This window comes from Chironomus tepperi, unplaced genomic scaffold, assembly GCF_022539635.2.
Source record: "Chironomus tepperi strain 1889 unplaced genomic scaffold, CSIRO-AGI_Ctep_v1 contig_411, whole genome shotgun sequence".
Taxonomy (NCBI): domain Eukaryota; kingdom Metazoa; phylum Arthropoda; class Insecta; order Diptera; family Chironomidae; genus Chironomus; species Chironomus tepperi.
This window is the reverse complement of record NW_027226533.1, coordinates 42,837-65,865: the sequence shown is the minus strand read 5'-3', so window position 1 is coordinate 65,865 and position 23,029 is coordinate 42,837. Positions and strand designations below refer to the sequence as shown.

The 23,029-nt window shown below is 34.1% G+C and overlaps 1 protein-coding gene across 1 annotated transcript; it reads left to right on the top strand.

Annotated features, from left to right (window-relative positions):
- Positions 1-654: 654 nt before the first annotated feature.
- On the top strand, positions 655-22,699 carry LOC139096997 (uncharacterized; the record flags this gene model as incomplete). Its single annotated transcript, XM_070648757.1, has 12 exons — positions 655-799; positions 12,289-12,428; positions 12,502-12,661; positions 12,757-12,971; positions 15,599-15,680; positions 16,856-17,015; positions 18,526-18,662; positions 18,750-19,043; positions 20,093-20,316; positions 20,892-21,017; positions 21,100-21,273; positions 22,470-22,699. Coding segments are annotated over 12 exons (1,947 nt in total), but the record flags the coding sequence as incomplete, so codon positions are not given.
- Between the last annotated feature and the right edge of the window lie 330 nt (positions 22,700-23,029).

Below are 23,029 nucleotides of genomic sequence, written 5' to 3'. Positions count from 1 at the left end.
TTATACCACTCTCCTTAACAACCCTCGGTAGCTCAGTAGGTAAGAGCACTTGACATGTAATCGATGAAATCAAGAGGGCGTAGGTTCGAATCCCACACGAATCATATTAAGGAGAAATGTGCTTTTTTCTTTAGAACCTTAGAATTAGTAAGGTTTTGAACATATTCTTCCTTACTTCTTTGGCGAAGGCAAACGGCGGCTCATAACCGCATTTAGAATTCGTCGAAAGCTGGATCTGTCTTTAGATAACTTCCGCCAATTTCTGATTCCCAGCACTTTTGCATCGTTGTTGACACAGCAATCCCATGAGCTCTTTTTTGAACATATGCATTACACCATAAAGTAAGGTGTTGTAAAGTACCAATCCTTAAAGCCTTCAAAACTTCCAGCATGTAGAAACAAAATTGAATTTCCCTATATTCATCTAAACGACTTTAAATGACGATGAGATAGCACTCCTATACTACAAAACTAACATTTATCTACCCCTCAACCATCACCCAATACCCGAAAAAAAATCAATCCAACTTCATGGAAGTCTAACGGTTGCCGCTTTTATTGTGTTAACAAAATCGCTGAGTAATCAAATGAGCTTTTTTTTCTCATTTCTCTTGTTTTTTCCTCTATTTTCTTCTTTTTTTTGACATAATACAGACATCATCTGATGGAAATTTAACAAGATCAATTTTAACGTACATACCCGTATTGGATGATCAAGGAAAATATTTGTCATGTCGAGCGGAGCAGAGTCTAATACCTGAATCGGGGATTGAAAAAGGCTTTAAATTAGATATTCATCGTAAGTTCTGAGTTTTACTCTTTTTTATTATATTTCATTAAATTGCTAATGGTTCTACTCATTTCAATAAAAAGGAGAGCACACGGTGGAAACTTTTTCTTCTCATTTTATCCGCGTAAGACAATGAAATGAGCAAAAGAAAGTTTCTTTTTCTTCGTTTTTGTGGAAGAGAAAAAAAAATCCAAATTGAGTTCGTAAAAATGCATTTTTATCCTTCACAATCTCATTTGTATTTGAGTGCTTAAAATGAAAGTTTATTTTTCAAAAAAGTTAAGTTTAGAAGTTATAGAATGGGATAAGTTAATAGCGATTTCCCGGTCTGCACATGTTTTTCATGGCAGCTAAATTGGTGCTTCTTGGAAAACAATTGACAATTTATATGGGAGTTAATATGAAAATTGCTACATGGACGCCATATGACATCCACTTGGACGCCATATGACATCCACTTGGACGCCATATGACATCCACTTGGACGCCATATGACATCCACTTGGACGCCATATGACATCCACTTGGACGCCATATGACATCCACTTGGACGCCATATGACATCCACTTGGACGCCATATGACATCCACTTGGACGCCATATGACATCCACTTGGACGCCATATGACATCCACTTGGACGACATATGACAGCCACTTAGCGGGCATGAATAATTTATGTCAATCGGGTTCAAGTTGCCCTGAAGTCACTGTGACGGCTTTTTTCGACACATTTTTATAACAAATAGTATGGTTTGCAGCATTGTGCTATTTGGTGCTTCAGATGAGTCAGATACAATTCCATACACGTACCCAAAGGTTGACCCAGAGGACAGTCAATACTGTAATTCAATGCATCCCAACTGATACTGGGACAGCTGACCTAATCATCAGCTACCCACAGTAATGCTCACTATGTGCCCTAAGATGCTCATTGAGCATATGCTTGTATGATAGGGCAAAATATAAAATTTGACATTATTGAAAATTTACTGTTTTTTAATATTAAAATAACAAAAAAAGTTTTAATATAAATGATAACAAAGTTCACCATTCTGATATCTATGAATACACAAACGACACAACAAATTGTACAAACTCTCTCAAAATAGAAATATTTAACAATAACAACAATGGGGTGGATTCGAAAATTACGTCACGCTACGGTGGACAATTTGGTTACAAAGTATGCATTTTGGCTCATGATTTTGTCATAAAGCATTACAATGGGTCTATAAAAACTAGTTATACCTTTACGGAATTATCAAATGTCCCCATTACCTTATAAAAAGTAATAAGCTCATTAAAAAGCCAAAGTATAAACTCTTGAACACACTGCTAAAAGTGTAGAGCGTAAAGAAAACTTTTTCATTTCTTTGGGGCAAAACTAATTCCGACTTCAGCAAAAAAAGAATTTCTGACAGTCAAGTTAAGAAAATTGAATGGAAAGTTGGAAGCAGCAAGTACGAAACATTAAAATGAAAATTAACGTTCAAATTGCCATTGTGGGAAAAATTGTTAGAAATTTTGTTTTTGAGGTTATGTTGGTGATTGGGAGATTTTTTGTGGTACACCTTGGTGGTCAAGCCTCGACCAAAACCACACAAGACACGACCTATGATTTGTGGCATTTTCCAAGGGTCAGACACTCCAAAAGTACAGTACTGTACTTACTGTACTTGTTGAATTTATATGAAAGTACAGTACAGTAAGTACAGTACCAATACTGTACTTTCATACAAGTACAGTAAGTATTATACGGTACCTACTGTACTTGTATGAAAAGTACAGTAAATACAGTACTGTATTACTAGAGTGTCTGACCCTTGGCTTTTTCAAAGAGTTTTGGCGACACACAGGTTGTTCACCTCAGGGTTATAAGTCAAGGAATAGTAAAATAGGAGAGCACTATGAATCGAATGCTCCAGCTTAACGTCTCGATGATATGAGAGGGTTGGATTTGAGGCCAGGATTGAGGCTGTTGTCATTAATGCTACAACTGAACAATTTCTCTGTAAATTAATGGGATTTTAACAAAATCCACAATCATATTGACAGCACTCTATATAATGATGTTGGGAGGGTTCGGTTTCTGGTGGGAATCGAACCCACGTACTTTTAGAAGATTGATACAGATTTCCTGTCTTTTGCTTTATTACTCGGCCACAGAGGCCATACTTTTGAACTGACAGATTAGCCTATATATGACTCGATACCCTTAAATTCCACTCAGCTCAGACCTAACATTGCATAATTTCTCTGTTAGGGGAAGATTAGTCTAAATATAACGCTTATAGGTATTCCAGAGGTCTTTTTGTAATATCAAAGCATTATCTTTGCCAGTTAGGACTTTACGTAGAATTAACAGTAAATACATTACAAATTTGCCACATGGCTCCCAAAATCATTACAAAATTCAATGAAAAATTCGACAAAATTCCCACAAGGACCCCCAAAATATGAAAATAGAGAAACTTTTCATTTCAATTTTCATCTGCTATTTACGAAAAAAAAAAAAATTTTTCCACCTTTAAACAATTGCGCGCATCAATAAATTTACTAATCGATTTTAATGGCACCTCGTGTGTTCATTGAGCTTTTTGTATCGGTGGGACGTAGATGGTAAAAATCTGTTGCAATATTTGCTTTAAATAATATTCTAAGTTTGACATTTATTTGCATGGATATAAGTTTATATATATATATAGGAACAATTTAAAATTCACTCATGTGTGTGCCTGCATATGTTTAAATAATAAAGCTTGAATTAAACAATCAACTAATTTAATTTAAACTGTAGGGAATAATTTACATTTATTAGAGGCAATTGCCATAAATTTTGGAAGCAAATATTAGTGGAATTTTATGCAAACTGTTTGCGGAGGTGAAAAACAGTTGTTGAAACAATTTTGAGGCAGTCAAGAAATTGAAAATGGAAGCAGATGGCGATGCTTTTCCTTCTGAAATCTTTAAAGTGGATGCAAATGCCACGGGAAAGATGCTCAAGCCATTTTTTGATGAGATTTGGTCCCTAGAGTAGTCCATAGAGGATCGTAAAGCTTTCTTAGAAAGAAGATTAAGGTAAGAATTGGAAGGGAATTACCCTCTTATCAGTTGTGAACAAAGTGTTTATGTCAGTGATCCTACAAAGGATAATGGTGCTAATTGACACTTGGTTGAAGAAGGAACAAGCTGATTTTAAACTTTACTGATCATTCATTGATCAAATATGTATTTTGCGGATTGTTGTTGAACAATCAATCGAATGGCAATCAGCATTTAATCTCTTTGAAACACAAGATCCAGTAGAGTCCAAGTCACTTCCACGAACTAAATCTGGAATTAAACCTGCTACAATACTACAATATTCGCTAAAATAAGCGAACATTTAGCCACCGACTTTAGCGACTAAGATTTCAAGAAAATATCAATGACAATTCTAAGTATTTGCTATTACTTAAACAATCATAAATTGTCTAATTACTAAGCGAAATGTGTATCTTCATGAAAATCTTTGAGGATAAAAACCCCACTTGAAAATACAAGTGGAGTTTTTATCCGCAATGACTCTTTTAATTCCCGGATTTAAGTTAAACCAGGATTTTAATCGTGGTCCACGAGGATAATATTCCCACTTGGAAATGTAAGTGGAAATATTATCTTCCTGGAAGATAAAAATCCCACTTGAAAATATATGTGGGATTAATATCTTCCCGGCAGGATAATAATCCCACGTGCATTTCTAAGTGGGAATATTATCCCGCAGGGAACATATAAAAATTTGCGGTTTTCGGAGTTTTTATCCCGCTGGGTTGTGGGAATAATATTTTTCGGGGATTTTACCCCTCACCCCTCCAAAATATGAAAATAGAGAAACTTTTCATTTCAATTTTCATCTGCTATTTCCAAAAAAATTTTCCACCTTTAAACAATTGCGCGCATCAATAAATTTACTAATCGATTTTAATGGCACCTCGTGTGCTCATTGAGCTTTTGTATCGATGGGACGTAGATGGAAAAATCTGTTGCAATATTTGCTTTAAATAATATTCAAAGTTTGACATTTATTTGCATGGATATAAGTTTGTATAAATATAGGAACAATTTAAAATTCACTCATGTGTGTGCCTGCATATGTTTAAATAATAAAGCTTGAATTAAACAATCAACTAATTTAATTTAAACTGTAGGGAATAATTTACATTTATTAGAGGCAATTGCCATAAATTTTGGAAGCAAATATTAGTGGAATTTTATGCAAACTGTTTGCGGAGGTGAAAAAAAGTTTATTTTTTTTTCATAAAATTTAATGAACAATTTACTTGAAAATTATGAACTTTTGAGCTAGAAAGTTTTGGAATTTTTATCGATTATTGGCTAAGTTTAATGAGTTTATTGTTACTAAAAAGTAAATGTGGTTCTTATGTCAGTGACCTGAAGCAAATTGAGTTGTTGAATTTAATTTTGTTTTAAATTTGAATGAATAAATTTTCAACTTTTTAATATTGTTGGTGAGGGAAGTGTGGGAGAGTTTGGCACGTGTTTTAGGTAATTTACATTTAGTTCTTATAATTAAAGCTGTAGATTATCTGGAGTAAGTTATAATAATGCAGAAAAGGGAGTTTTTGTGTTGGCGGTTCTGACTTTTGATTAAAACATGTTTGAAGATTATAAAATATGAAATCTGAATGTCTTAAGACAAGCTTAAGTCTTTATGGGTCAAGCATGAAACTTAATTTGAGATTAAAAGTCAAAATTTTTACTTTATTTTGATTTTATAGCATCTTAATTGTTAACTAAAATTCAGTATTAAAAGAAAAATATTTAACGGTAAATTTTTATTTAAATTTCATAGCCAAACTTCAATTTTTGCTTAAAAAATTATAGTAAAATCATAACGATTACATTTGAATTCAAATTTTATAGCAATAGTTTTGAAATTTTTCTTGAAGCAAATTTGAATATTTTAGAGAAATTTTTTTATAGGAACAATAGTAACGAATAATTTTACAACAAAAAACAGAAAATTTGGAATTTTTATAGCAAAAACCATAACAGTCAATTATCGTTTGAATTTCATAGTAAAACTGAAAACAATCAAATTTGATTTCAATCCAGTCAAATTTTTTCAAAAGTTATAGCAAATGTTTAACGGCAAATTTGAATTTAAATTTTATATCAAAGATTTTGACGAGTCATTTAAATATTATAGCAAATAACTTTAATATCCTGAATAATGCCTTGATTTATATAGCAAAAATTATAACGAAAAGCTAAAGGGACGAAACTTGAAAATTCATCCTTGTTTACCTGGATTTAACCCAAATTCACCCGAATTTAAGTTCATTTGTGTACAAGTTCTACCCTTTTGCTGTAAGCTTTAATTCAATTTTATAGCAATAACCGTCAAACTTCATTCAAAAATTCAAATCAAAAGTTATAACGGTCAACTATTGTTTAAAAGTTACAACAAATTTATAGCAGCAACAATGAATTTGAGTTTTATAGCAAAAGTTGACACTGACTAATATTTATTTGAATTCTATAGCAAATACGGTCAATGTTCATTTGAATATTGCATACAAATATATTGCAAAGTAGAATAAAGTCATTCATTTGAGTTTTTAAAGGAAAACTTTAATAATCAAATAATTCGACCAATAAAAAATAAAAAGAAAAACTTTTCATCACTTCCATCAATGTACATTTCAAATTCTTGATGTATTTCCTCATCACATCCACAAAAAAATCCCCATTTTCATCAATAGTCAAACAAATTTGATTGATGATGCAATATTAAAAGATTCTATGTCAAAAGGATGACATCAAAAAAAAAAATCTTTAAAATGGATTGAAAAAATCATCAGTGCTTAATGTCATTGAAGGGTTTGCGCTACGGATATAAAAAAAAACTTCTTGGAAGAAAATGAAAAGTTAATCAAATGAAAAACCTTTCAGAACCAAAAAAAATGACATTAAACTTTTCCAATGATGGAAAAATATTGAAAATTTATAGATTAAAAAGTTTTTTTTTATGCTGACTGGGGGATTATGACTTTTTGGATATGATTCATTGGAATCTGTGAGATTAATAATGTTCCTTCTAGAACTGAAAATTTACAACTCATTTTTCTGCATAAAAATTGTTTTTCCAATCAAAATTCTACTTAAAACATATTCAGCGCGTATGGAATGTCTGAAGACAGCTCTATCCTTCGAGAACCTTCTGCCAGGATTCGGGATATTAAGGACTTTAGCATCCTTTTCTATACATGCAATCCAGGAATTCGTTGGTCTTCCACGCGACCTCTTGCCATCCACAAAGTCTGAGGTAGTTACCTTAAGACTGGGGCGTCACTTGGCCTTCTGTATATATGGCCTGCCCATCTCAAGCGATTCGCGCGAAACTACCCTGGACTATATCTGCATCCTGTAATAACAGATAAAGTTCATTATTATGGGAAGTCCGATACTCTTCTCCTTCCTTCACAGGACCATAAATCGGCGTAGCACTCGTCTCTCAAAGACACGGCTAATGCGTCCTCACTCCGCTTGTGTTGAATTCCAGGTTTCTGAACCAAGCGCAATGACCCGGATAAGCGTCTTGTACAGCATGACTTTGGTTCCTCTCGATAGACTCTCGGATGTTAGGAGGTGCTTTAAGCTGTAGACTGCACCATATGCCGAGTGGATCCGCTTGCGTACTTCGATTGTAACGTCTGCCTTGTTGTTTACAAATGACCCGAGGTATTTGAACTCCTCGACTACTTCAAAACGTTTACTCTCGACGTTTAGATGACTACCTACTCGCTGTTTTGTTCTTTCTGACGCAGCAACCATCAAGAGTTTAGTCTTATCCTCATTCCCAATAATCCCAAACGTCCGGCTTCACGTTCTAACTTGGAGTACGCCTCCGTGATGGACCTTAAATTCCTTCGGGATATCAATGTCATCCGCGTACGCAATTAACTGCGTTGACTTATTGAATACAGTCCCACACAGTTCTAAACGTGCTCTCCTGCACACTCCTTCCAAGACGATGTTAAAGAGCTTCGTGGAAAGTTCATCTCCTTGCCTAAGCCCACTTAGAGTTTCAAATACTCTCTGATAAGAGGCCTTGCAAGACTCTGGACTTTCAGAATGTTGTTCTTAAAAGACGAATCATCTTATGTGGGAACTTAAATTCAGGCCATCAGATGCAACAGCTCATCTCTATTTCTATCAATCAAAATTCTAGGAAAACATATTCAGCATGTATGCATGCATGGGGTGTATTCAGAGCGAGGATTGGGGATGGAGAGTTGTGGGTTTGGAGGTTAACCTCTTCCTAACGGTACCCGATTCCGAAAGCAAGACTACCCAGGAAATTCGAAACTACCCTGGAAGTCCGAAAATCCGTGAAGTCCGCGACTATCCTATAAGTCCGAGACTATTCGGGAAGTCCGAGACTACCCTGGAAGTCCGTAACTACGCTGGAAGCCCAAAATTACCCTGGAAGTCCGAGACTATCTGGGAAGTCCGAGACTCCGTTAAGTTCGATACTCCTGTAAATTCGAGAATCTGGGGACTTTAAAACTCTGAGAAGTCCGAGACTATCCGGGAAGTCCGAGACTCCAGAAAGTCTAAAACTCCTGGAAGTACAAGTCTCGCTCCCTGTCCCAAAGCCCTTCCCCTCTAAAACCCTTCAAGCTACACCCCTGATACCATGAATCAAATAAATACGGAAATTTAAAATTTTTAATGAGATTTTTACTTCCATCCTCTATTCTTCACGCACATGAGTAATCAATGTTTTTTTTTTCGGGAATATAAATGAAGAGTAATCAAATTTTAATGAATCGTCTCCCTAAGGTATAAGCAGAGACATTAAAAAATTGAATGACATTTTCCATAAAAATTGATATGTTATGATGAGAAACAGGAGAAGTAAATTATGGGGGATGTTTAGTAATTATGTAACGTAAGGATCTTAGGGGGGTTAGCAGTGAAAAAGTGGTGAAGGTCTGGGTGGTTAGGAAGTCATGTAATGGATTCAAAGGTCCCGGGTTCGATTCCTGGGAAAGTCTAGTCGTATTTTGGTGCTTTTTCGCTGTTCTAGTCACTCTAACTCAGTTTGTGTGATTCGCGACACACAAATTGTGACTAGATTCAATGCATTGATATACCCTGGTTCCGATGTAGCATGCAGAGTTGGATGAAACAAAATGTCCATTGTGGCAAAATCGTCATCACGGAGGGGTTTTGGGAAGTTTTTTCACGAAAAACTCTGTCATTTAACCGGCCCACTTCCTCAGGTTGCCTCATGCTAAGGCACAATTCGACGGTCTTTTACCGATTGTTTCTACCTGGATGCCAACCTGTTGACGGTTAAAAATTCAATGGATTTGCATCACATAACATCCAAACAACTCCCCTTACAGTATGATAATAATTGCATGTTCAATGATACGTGGGGGTAACAAGTAATTCATATTGCTCAAAATAATTAATCTTACTCTTCTTATTCATTGCTGTTGCTCTGTTGTAGAAGGGATTAAAAATAGGATTTAATGTGATTTTTTTTAAAGTAATTTTGTCTGTCTGACTGGATTTAAATGATTCAATATTTCACGAATCAGTGAGTGTAAAGCATCGAGTTTTTTTTTGTAATTTTCTTGTAGAATGGTTGAAAAATTTGAATAAGGGAGATGCCATTGAGTTGTTTTGTAAATTATTGGATATAGCTTTGAGGGGTTTTGGAATTTGAATTGGTGATGTGGTCGATTGATGCTGTTTTGTCAAATAGTTTTTGATGTCTTGACGGATATGATTACTTGACTGGTTGTATGTTGAGTTCAAATGGACTACTAGGTTCAATTAATGAAGTGCGCCCATCTGCTGTATTTTTGCAGGGACACAGCAGTACTTTTCAGTCTTGCTGTTGTGTTCCAATTGAGGATAGTCTAAATGAACCGTTAAAGACACTGACCCTTTTTGGGACTCCAGTGTCTCCAGAGTACCATTTTGACAATCATGAGCCTCAATACCATACGACCATTCAATTATGGTATGGCTAAATTTATGATTTTAAGACTAGTTTGTAGCCTCAACAAGGAAGAAATTTGACTGACTTCAAAAATTCTATCCGACGAGGCTCTGCATTCTGATGTCTTAGCTGAAATGTTGTCACGCTTGTAACGTTACTAACCGAAACCAATTTGTAGCTGAAAACGTTAAGGAAAGAAAAACTGAACGGAAAAAACGGTTCCCCAACGATTGAATATCTAGGAACCTGGCATAATCATCTCTTATACTAACTTTAGATCCCAGTCTCACAAGTACATCCTAGTCATTGTGTGTCAAGGATACTACCTACTTGGATTCATCTTAGAAACTGGTTGATGGCCAATTTGACTCAATTAACAACAAATTGTCATTATTGCCTTGAACTCTCTGTGCTATCAGTCTTTACCTTCATTTGTGTTGAGAATACATATTAACAATCCAGTCTATACACTTAACCAGTGTTGTCCAAACTGTGTGCCGCGGCACACAATGCCATGAATCGTATGCTGTGACATACAATCCCATAAACATCATTGGAACACTATTGTCATGCGGTGATTAAGTCAGTGATTACCAGCAAGGTGTGCCGTGCACAAAAAAGTTTGTACAGCACTGCACTAAGCAATATTTATGTAATAACATCCTACTCTAATTACATTATCATAATAATCACTCAAAAAAAATTGCGCTATCATATCCCCCTACATGATCACTCCTCATATTCCACAACAAAGAAAAGTCAGTTCTTGTAACACAAAGGCTGTGTCCAGCACGAGTGTACATAATGAACATTTGTAAGAGGAATGGCTCATAATGAAATTTATTATAATGTACGTTTGGAAGGGAAAATCAAATTAAGAATCCCTTAATATGGAGATTAAAATTTCACATGTGAAGCATATAGCATAGACATATTATATCCATGACCATGCAAATTATAACTTTTTTTTATAGAAAATAATAATAATAATCATGTCCTTTAAAGTCCGTATCTTGAAAAATTATGTGTCAATTATGACTTTTCGGGTGGATAGACTTTCGGTTCCTGTAGATGAATAGCTCATGGATATCAACCGATGGGGTTACGGAGAATAAAAGGAACAGAATAAAAAATTTTAAATTGCATTTTAAAAGAGTTTAGGACTGGCTGAATGAATGGCTAGATGGCATTAAAAGGGTATTTTTTCTACCATTTTTTTTGATAATAAAACTTTCTCAGGCGTAAAATAATGAATTACATTTGCTGGCATGTCCTATCTCTCTTACTCTTTATGGAACTGCTGTTCTCTCGAATAGAAATTTTCATTTTTCGTGCTATTTTATTTTACAATCAGGATTTATTCTTTTAAGCTTTTCAACACAATTTTCATTTTTGAATAATTTTATTGAACGACATATTCTGTGGAATTTCATAATTTTTGTGTCTGTCTATCAGTTTTTGAGTCTGTCTGTTGTGTGGGATGAAATGTCTTAGATCATTTTTGATGAAGATTAAATATTAGTTTAAGAATTTATGTTGTAGATTTGACATTTTTCTGGGAATTTGCTATTTAGGCTTGTGGAGCAACAGCTATGATCTCGGAAAGCACACGGCCTACAAATGGCTGAAAATTCGGATATTTTAAGCCCACTTTAGAAAATCAAACCTGAAGGTCAATTTAATAGAATTCGACTTAGAATTATAGTCTACAATGGCTAAATTAATGCAGATTCACATTGTGCCTTCCAGACATACTGTAGTTTTAGATCATTGAAAACTTACGTGACGCTTATGTTGATGGGTGATAAATTCCAGATTGATCTATAATTCATATCAAATTGAATTCTTAAACTTAGAATGTTATTAATTAGTTTCAATCAAATACTTTAGTTAATAAGCAAATTCATGATGACAATAACCATTGATAAGGAACAGAACACATCTGTCAATTCAACTCAGGATCAATCAAAAACCCAGCTTCAGGTCGGCGTGGATGTGTCATATTTGCCATGTTCGGTCATGCCAGAGATCACCTGGTGCCAAAATCTTGGTTAATTATAAGACAAAGAATGCTATCGATTGATATCGAAACATTGATCTATGATGATTGAGAGATCAGCTTCTGACGGGAATCGAACCCACGTACCAACATCTATTGTAATACAGATATCAGGTCTGGTTGCCTAATCACTCGTCCACAGAGTACTTGCTTTCATCCTGGCAGAATTGTCTATTTTTTAATTCAATACCGAAACAATCCACTTTGCCACTTTGTTCATACACCACACACGTGAATACACAATCAATTGGATGTTTGCCTAAAATCTTGGCATTCAAAATAATTTAAAACAATTTCACTAAAAACCTTCAAACTCTTCCACATCCGTGTGCTCTATAAAAATATCTCCACAATACCCAATTTATATCCACCATAAACTAATAAAAATTTCTTTTTTTCCCACAAAAAAAATCCAGATATACCAGTAGTAAAATTAGAATTCGGTACAAATCAGCAAAATCATCTACAAAATGGCATAAAAGAAGGAGCTGATGTTTATTTTGAGTGTAATATAAAATCGAATCCGTGGGTTTATAAGGTCTCATGGAAGCATAATGTAAGTTAATTGATTTTAAATTGTATTAAATGTCAAATGTTGATAAACAAAACATAAAAAAACGCATCCCTAGGGCAAGGACATTTCGCATGTGTTTGGCGATGGAATAATAATTTCAAATCAAAGCTTACTGATATCGAACGTAAAGCGTACACAAATGGGTCAATATATTTGCAGTGCTGTGAACGCAGAGGGTGAGGGTGAGAGCAATGCTGTATATCTAGAAGTCCAATGTAAGCTTAATTTATTTTGAATTGGATTCCTTTTTTTTATATTTCAATGCATTTTCATCTCTTCCCCATCTCTATTATCTTTCGTACACAAATAGTTGCGCCAGTATGTCGACCAGGACAAATTCATACGTATAATGTCGGTAGAGGCGAAACGGCAAAAATTCAATGTGAAGTCATGGGTATTCCGACAGACATTAATTTTGTGTGGAAATTCAACACGTCCGTGTCAGAGCTGTTGGACATGCCATCGTCAATTGTGACAAATGACAAAACAAGGAGCACCATTCATTTTAAACCAATGACTGAGCATGTAATTATTATTACGACAAAAATGTCATTGTGATGACTGCTACTGCTGCTGTTGCTTCCATTCATTTCCATCATTCACTTTTCATTTTTACGCCGGACTCGACAGTCATATCTAGCAGTATTCCTATCTTTATTCCACTTTTTTTATATGCATCATTTGCATAACTGATATTCGTGGCTGTTCAGTTTGGGAATGACTGATGGGAGTCTTTAGGGACATACTGTTGGTAGAGTTACTAGATATCTGATTTGTCATGAATTTTTCAGCTGGAAATTACATGATTATATGGAAATTTTATGTTTTTTATGGTTTTTGTCAGTTTTACTTACAAATGTTATGATATTTCAATCCTTGCCATCTTTTTCTACAATTCTAGACCTTAACACCTTTAAATTCCTTAAATACACGATAAAATTCAAGAAAAACAATTCGAAGTGAGAAAAAATCCGCCATTTTATTTTTAAATTCTTAAAGTACGTTAAAAACTTCATGAAGTCATTAAATTTTCTACACAATTACTTCCAATGCAATAAAAGCAGCAATTTCCATAAAAACATCACAATCTTAAAATAATGAATCCATAAAAGACACAAAAATGCGCCCAAGATGCCAATTCCAGCATCAATAATTACTATTCAACCGCTTCTTGTCTCCAGTGCATCTTCATTTGTAATTATTTTAATGATAATGACAGTTTCGGTGTACTGTTTCCAGTACAACACTGGTGTGTTGTTACGATTATGAAATTGTAAATTCCATGTCTCTTTTGTGTCGCCTTCAAACCTCCTTTATGCATCCTTATACTTCATTAATATCAAGTTCATCCCAGATTATATTAATTTATATATTTAAATGAAGATTTTTAATTAGAGATAAAAATATATTTTAAAATGTAAATATAAGGAGGATGTCCTTTAGCAATAGGATTAAAGTTCAAGAATTGTGGATTGTGCAGTGTCTAATCTAATGAAATTAAGTCACACAACAGACTACATGCATGGAAAATTATTGGAATTTAATGAAACTTAGAATGGATTTTGTAAATTTTTAAATGAATTTAGAAGATTGTACAGACAATTTTAATAACTTTTAAGCAACCTGTGCTGTATCAGCACATTAATTTAGTCTACTGTAAGCTGAGGATCTTTATCCACCATAAATCACAATAACATGGAGATTATAGTGTTATTCACAAGGAAAACTGCTTACTTTTAACTCAAAAATAATTATTCTTAGTTCCTCAATTAAGCACATTTACTTCCAACATCAGGTTAATTTATAAAATTCTCAAACAAAAAAAAAGCAACACTTTTATGAAGAAAAACTATCATAAAAGCTCAAAAACTCATTTAATTTAAAAGCTTTAATGTTAAGAGACTCATTTTGCTTATTCATGTTCTTCCTTTAACGCGGAAGAAAAGGAAAAATTCTCATTCATATCATCTGCTTTCTGCTCTATACAAAACCTTCATTATTTTTTCGTGAAACTGAGACGATGAGACACTTTTTTTAAAATGTAAAATTTTATGCGCTTTGGTAATTTTTCGCTTTTGTTTTCCAGATGGAAAATTTTGGAGGTTAAGCTAAGTTGAGCGCTTAATTGTTCTATTATTTTACTTGATTTATCTAAAGCTGATTAGAAGACAATAACTAAAATTTAACGGAAATTTAAGATTTGAATACAAAATGGTGGATTTTTTCTCACTTCGAAAAGTTTTTCTTTAATGATTTCATAGTTTAACTAAATTTTGTAAAGATTGAATGCTAGAATTGTTGATAAAGATGGCAAGAGTCAAAATTACATCAATTGTTTCGAGTTTGATTGAGTTTAAAGTCAAAAAAAAATTAAAAATCTTAAAAAGCATTGAATTTTTTCTCACCTCGAAAAGTTTTTCTTTAATAATATCGTAGATTTAGTTAATTTTACATAGATTAATGGTTAATATTGTTAAAAAAGATGGCAAGCGTTTAAATCACATCATTTGATTGAAATTTGATTAAGTTTAAAGTCAAAAATCACTAAAAATCTTCAAAAATTTTGAGAAAAATGCTTTTAAGTCTGATTTGTGCTAATTTTGACTAGTTTTGATCTAAATTACATCGATAGTTCCAAATTTCTTCATTCAAAGCTACTTAAAGTCTAATCTAAGCCTATACCTATATTAAGTCTATAGAACTCTAGAAAAATTATGCTGACAAGCTTTCTCTATATAATTTAACTTTAATCTAGGCATAGAAAATGCTCATAATGCAAAAAATCATTATTAATCTAATTGCAATCAATTCCAAAAAATTAGTTCTTTATAATCATCAACTCTACCTAGTCAAACTGATGATAATGATCATTCTAATCTTCCAATAAAACGCTTCAAAAAATCCATAATGAAAACGCGGAATGAATACGTGTACAGCGAGGATAAAAAAAGGAATAATAAGTTCCACTCGCTCTGTACCATTACTGTATGGTGAATGAATGGAAGTAAATTCTATTGTTTTACTTTTTTTGCTGTGCCTTACAGTCTTCCTCCCATTTTTGCCTTTATTTTCTTAAGTAAAAAAAGGAAAAATAATAATATAAAAATCTTTTTTTTTCAATTACCTAACACAAACACATATACACATTAAAGGATTATGGAACACTCTTGTGTTATGGCAGCAATGATCTAGGAACACAGACAGAGCCCTGTGTATTCAACATAATACCAGCAGGTAAACAAAAGATGCAAAAACATTGAGCAAAAAATTTTTTTTCTTTATTATTATTATTCAATTTTCCACACCAACATCCCTTTTCTACATTAAATCCATTCATCTATACCATCATATAACCCCCCCTTATTCAATTCATTTTAGAGACTATCTCTTCATTCACATTTGTTTGCATACATATTAAAGCCTTTTGGATGAGAATAGGGATTGGGGTCAGTTTGTCCTGTTGAATGTAGAAGAGAGGAGATTAAGCTAGATATAGAGCTATAAGGCTTGTCTTACTCCTGGAAAGCACATGGTGTAGAAATTGTCGAAAGTCCGCATTTAGGACAGGGTGTCTCTGTCCCTCATCTGTCCACAAATCAGATTCAATTTAATCCAGCTTCAGACCAGAGTGAAGTCATGATTTTGTGCCATGTGCTTTCCGGGATAGAAAAATATCATAGATATACATAGCATAGAAATAGTAGAAAATTCGGCCTCAGAACAGTAGGTCTCTGATCCCAGGTCAGATTCAATGAAATCCAGTTTTTAGACAAGAGTAAAGTCGATCTGAACTGGATTTTTGGCCGATTCTACGCTATGTGCTTTCCGGGACATTACATATCCCTAGAAAAAGTCCCAGAAAGCACAAAACGTTGAAATCCGCCCCAAGACAGCTCTGATCCCAGCCTCAATAAAATGCAGGTTAAGGCCTGAATCAAGTCGACCTAGGCTGGATTTTCGGCTTATCCGTCGTCGAGTCTTTTTCAGGACACTGTAAATCCCCAAAAATACAGTCCGAGCTCAACGTAACTCTGGCTTGAGGCTTGATTTCATCGAATCTTATTTGAAGCCATTGTCATGTTGCCCTTAGGCTGGATTATCTGCCATTTCTACGTCGTGTGCCTTCCTACTGTGTCCTAACGTACCTTAACATTCATAATAAATCTCATATTCACCTGTATCTAAATTGCCAGACTTTCAAAACATCCACAAGCTATAAACTATGCGCCACATCCAAATTCACCTTCATACCTACCTCAACCTCATTTCCTTTTGTGATTTCTCACTTGCTGCTTTATGTTATTGATGTTGAAATTTTTTTTTTCTCTTCCTGTCTTTTCTCTCATCTTTTGTTATTCCATTCTCATTTAATTCTGTATGAATACACGTACGTATGGTGGATGTTATAGGAAAGCCCGATCCGTTGTCCAATTGCTCGATATTGAATCAGACATTTGACATGTTTCAAATAATGTGCCAAGAAGGATTTGATGGTGGTCTTGAGCAGAGTTTTATCGCTGAAGTCTACGTTCATGGACAAAAACATTTATTCTCGTCTGTCAATTCAAAGTGAGTATAATGGTAGATTTTTTTTTTCTAAACCTGAGATATGCAGTCAGTAGAATCAATTTATGTGGGGATAGCGAAGCTAAATCCTAGAGGATGTTTGTGATAGAAAAAAAGTGATTTCTTGGTTGAGTAGAGTAATCCTAAATTGGCTTTTAATCGTTTAATGAATTCTGGAATAATTGATTTTTAAGGAATTGATTATAGCAAAATTTAAATGAACTACTAGATGAGATTTGACATTATTCAGCAGTGCTGAATTCAGCATTATTCAGCTGTACTGAGTTCAGCATTATTCAGCTGAGCTGTATACAACACTATTCAGCAGAGTTTAATTCATCACTATTCAGCTGGGTTGATTTTAGAACTATTCAGCAGAACTTGGCACTATTCAGCAGAGTTGAGCTGAGCACTATTCAGCAGAGCTAAGCTTAACACTATTAAGTTGAGTTGAGCTGAGCACTATTCAGCAGAGCTAAGCTTAACACTGTTAAGTTGAGTTTAGTTGAACACTACTAAGCAGAACTGAAATCAGCACTTTTCATGAAAGTGGACTCAGCAGTATTCAGTTGAGTTGAACTCAGCATTATTCAGCTAATCAGCAGCACAATTCTATAAAGATGAGCCTAATTCAGTAGTAAATCTGATTTTAATTAAGCGCTATTCAGCTGAACTGACTTCAGCACTCTTTAGCAAAGCTGAATTCAACAATATTCATTTGAGCTGAATTCAACAATATTCAGCTGAGCTGAATTAAGAAGTATTCAGCTTAGCTGAACTCAGCACTATTTAGCTGAACTGAAACACAATGCTATTCAACTGAACCTAAATCAGTCCTCAATCTTAGTTGAATTTCTCAGCTGAACTGAATTCAGCACTTTTTAGCTCAGCTGAATTCAGCAATTTTCATTTGAGCAGAATTTAATTATAAAAAAAAAATAAACATTAGCTTTGCAGACCTTAAGGTCCATAGCTGCGCGTTTATATGCGTTTCATGGCTATCGAGTTGAGGGATTCGCCAGATCTCTCGCTCAAACCTAGACCTACAGTTTATAGTGGAATCCGAACCACAGAATTTAATTATACTGCTCTGAATTCAGCACTGTTCAGTTGTGCTGTAACACTGTTCAGAAGCGCTGTTGAACTGTTAATCTCAACTGCAAGGTCTGTTAATTAATGCTGAATTCAGCAATACTGATCATTGAATCACTTAGTAGATTAACAAATAATTCTCAAAAGCTCAGCCAATTCCTTCACATTAAAAATTCAATAAAGATAATTATTGATGACCTAATAATTTTTTTTAAAAACCCATTGAATATTAAATGTCTGTCAATACTTATCAGTATTAAATGCTTTTTACCCTCATTCATATAAATTGATTCATTGACTTCATTCACCATTATTTCAAGCAGATAATATGCATTTAATAGTCATTGAATTGTAATGACTTTTTTTCCAATAATAGACAATATTTTTTAATTAATTCATACTTTTATTGACAATTATCCAGAACACCATTCTTTGAGCTGAAAGGTCTCGAGCCGGGCATTGGCTATGATATGCTTGTAATGGCTGTAAATAAAAAGGGAAAATCCCGACCATCAATGTTGCATGGATATACATTGAAAACTCCTGAAAAACATTCTGGTATGTATACATATCTAATTGTTGTAGTCATCCAATGACTGTACATGACATCTTTTATTAATTTTTTTTCTCCTTTTCATTCCACAGTTGTTTACCCATTCTCAGACATTCCAATTTCACCCGTACTAGCTCCAACATATTTACAAATAAAGCCATTTCTAGGCACAATGCTTGGCATTTTTGGTGCTCTCGTTTTGATACTATCAGCAATTATATTAGTTGTACGTTTAAAAGGCTCAAGTCGTCGTGATAGAGCACGTGCAATAAGTAATACAATAACAATGAGCTCAACACTATCACCGTCAATGCAGAATGGTGTAATATTGAGAGAAGCATCTAGTGCTGATAGTATAGATAAGAATCCCGACATTATTCCTCAAGGTATGAGATCTAAATTGTTAATATATGTATGAATGTGAGAAAAAGGGAGAGAATGAAGCTTGAATAATTCTATAAGTGGTAAAATTGTGTATAGTAAGCGGGGAAGAAAGAAGATTATGAGGAAAAGAAAGTGTGTATGCTGAATAAAATGGAGTATAATAGATAATGAAATTAGTTTACGTAAGAAAATAAGTAGATTTGTTAGAGGTTCTGGTGGAAGGAAGTCGATGACTACGGATTTTTTGATGAGATGGTATTCTTAAGGTTATGCTGAATTCAGCACTTTTCAGCAATGCTGAATTCAGGAATGTTCAGCAACGCTGAATTCAGCACTTTTCAGCAATGCTGAATTTATCACTGTTCAGCAAAGCTGAATTTATCACTGTTCAGCAATGCTATATTTTACAATGTTCAGTAAGGTTAGATTGATCAGTGTTCAGCAATTTCGAATTCATCACTGTTCAGCAATGCTGAATTCATCATTGTTCAGCAATGCTAAATTCATCTCTGTTCAGCAATGCTGAATTTATCACTGTTCAGAAATGCTAAATTCAGTGCACTGTTCAGCAATGCTAAATTCATCTCTGTTCAGCAATGCTGAATTCATCACTATTCAGCAATTCTAAATTCAATACTATTCAGCAAAGCTGAATTCAGCCTTAAATGATGCACACAATCCACTGACTTAAATCAAGTTCCGCTTCTTTTTTGAACAAATGCATCACATGAATCAAGTAAATTCAGCTCCAGTTAAAGCTTTTTCCCAAAAGCAACAGCATTTACTCAAATTTTTCCGAGTAAATAAAATTAGCAAGCTTAAAACCCCTCTACATAATACTCTATTACCAGCTGTCTATTCAGCAAACACAGTTACATATCCAATTTTTCTATTTTCCTATTACAATTATGTGTATGTCTATGTATATATGCATTCATCCAACTAAATAAATACTTTCTTTCTATCTCCTTCAATTTTTTTTCTCCCAAATCAACTCAATATCATGTTGGTGTGGTTCCATTACATACATACATGCACAATCCACACACAGAAAATGATAACGAGTGGATGAACAATAAGTTTGCAACGGCTGTGATGATGGCAGAGCAACAAAATAATTTTACAATGACGAGCTATGATTGCGATAGAACATTATTTTCTCAGCATGATAATAATTGCTTGCAACATCACGTTTATCAGGAACGTTCAGCATACCATCACAATGAAGTGCCCACAAGTAGTATAGGTTATATTGATAATCGAGTTAGTGCAAATGTAAGTTTTTTTGCTATCGGGGTGAGGAATTAAAGATGGTCGGGTGAATGGAAATGATCGGAAGAATTGGAATAATGTTGGATATAACCTCAAATTCAATTCCAAAATCAGAGTCGAAAAGATGCACCTGTGACAGGCATAAACCGTTCAAATTCGTGATAATTTGTATGGACAGGCAAAAACCGTACAAATTCTTGATAATTTGTATGAACATGCAAAAACCGTACAAATTCTTGATAATTTGTAAGGACAGTCAAAAACCGTACAAATTCTTGATAATTTGTATGAACAGGCAAAAACCGTACAAATTCTTGATGATTTGTAAGGACAGTCAAAAACCGTACAAATTCTTGATAATTTGTATGGTTTTTAAAAATACTAAGAATTTGTACGGTTTTTTCCTGTCTCAAATGCCTATTTTCCAACTCTGTCCAAAATCACAAAACATTTCCGAATATTTTCCCAATTTTCACGGCCAACCCTCCCTCGATAAAAATTTCAATCGATAACGTACTTGATTGTTTACATTTAATTTATCTCATCCACTTATATTCGATCTATCCATACATCCGTAGACTGAATTGACGTATGCAGATCTAACGATTCTGCAAAAACCACCAATGCTCTTTTCAAGTGCAACACTTGGACGACCTCGAACTAATGAAATAAAACGAGTCATTGAACCAAGCATATATGCACAGGTTTGTATATTTTGATGCACTTAGTTACTGGTTTTTTGTAATTTAAAACTATCGACTATTTTCTATCTCTAATCATGCATAGATTGATCTAGCAAGAAGTACACCACCACCACCATCGTCAATAAAACAACAAGTATACCCATCCAATATGATATTTAGTACATCTCGTAATATGATGCCAATCTCACATCCGAGCCAAATTGAACACTTACCGTTGCCGCCTCCTCGCTTTCAATCAGAGCCCATGAATGAAACGGTAAGTAAACTGAATGGGATGGATGATGATGATACTCTATGGATAATAGAAGTATTCTTATTGTTACGAGAAGGAATTAGTAGAGGCTTTATATTGCTACTGGTGTAATTGATTGGTTGAAATTGAATGACGCAGTTTTTTTTTTGGAAGTGAAGGTTGTTGGGCATGAAATGATTGAATTTTTTGGGAATGTAGGATAGATAATAATGTGAATCAAAGTTGGTTAGTAATTTCAGAAGTTCTAAGTGGTTATTTCAAGAGGACATCTTAGAGTTTGATTGTTAGGTACTAATATGAACAGCACAAGTCAAAAATCCGGTACGAGGCTGTCGTGACTCAGCCTTGGTGACGTATTTAAAACAAATCAGGCAACAGGCTGTCGTGACCCAGGAATGACTTCAGATTTAAACCGAATCCGGCAGCAAGTCAAAATCACGTCGGTCTGGGATCGGATTTTTGATTGATTAGCCAAATCTAACAGCCAGAGGGCATGCATTTATGTTACATGAAGACCATTACGGAACGTAATTGCAAAAATGACTGTTAGGGCGATTCGTGCTATTCAGGCATAGTAAGCTCCAAGTCTTCAATGATGGCCTACCCTAGTGTATAGTCTCGTACATGCAAAGCAACCAGCTCTAATTAGGGACTTTCCCTAACTATAATGTCGTGAGCATTGTGTGAATCCTTGTCATATTGACAAGTAATCTATATAATGATTGAGAGATTAGTCTCTGGTGAGAATCGAACCCACATACTCAACTCTTTTTTGAATAGGCCTGATCTTTGGTGGGAATCAAACCCAAGTTCTCACAAAAGAGTGATACAGATTTCCAGTCTGTTGCCTAACCACTCGGCCACAACTCGGCCACTAAGGTCTTACTGTTCCAGTGGTAGTTTTGGGCTATATATGGGTCCAAATAGATTAGACAAGTACCAATCTGCTCGGGTCAAGCTCAGACACCACAATTACCAAGAAAATGCAACAATTTCACCAATCTCAGCAATAAATTCCCTAACAGACAAAGAGACCACTTTTAGGTACCATAATGGACTTTCTGTAATATGAAAGCATTCTCTTTGCCTTTTAGGGATTGTGTCTTTTTCCAAAAAACAATCCATGCATGTGTACAGCATTCAAATTAATCTAATCTAATCTCTATCCACTGTTTCTGATTTAATCATATTCAATTTAGAAATCAATATTGCAAACACTTACTGAAAGCGAAGCCGAGAATGAACGTCCGGAGATTGTACAACGAGTAAACAATACAACGCGATTTTGACATGATTGATTGTAATTGTTACAGCCGTAGATGAAGAAAATTGTGTATATAATAATTGTGAATATGATTATCTTTTAATTAATATTGATTTCCTTTTTCTATTATATTATTTTGCCTTTTTTTATCCATAAACTTCCTATTTCCACATCAAAAAAAGAAAAAAAAGTTTCACTTATTGTTTCACTTATTGTCATAAATTCTGATTAATGATGAAATATTGTATTGTATAAAGCGGAAACGGATATTTATAGAAAAAAAATATGATGAAAAATTGTTAACAAAAAAAAGGAGAATATGAAAATAATAAAAAAAAATTAATGAGAATAATAACAAAAAAATTGGAAAAAAAGTCTTTTGTTTCATGGATTTTTTCTGTTTGTGGTAAAAGAAAGGAGACAAAATAGGCAACAAAGTGGTTTGTGTTAGAGTTTTGTAGACTGAATCAACAAAATGTTAAATGTTTTGAATTT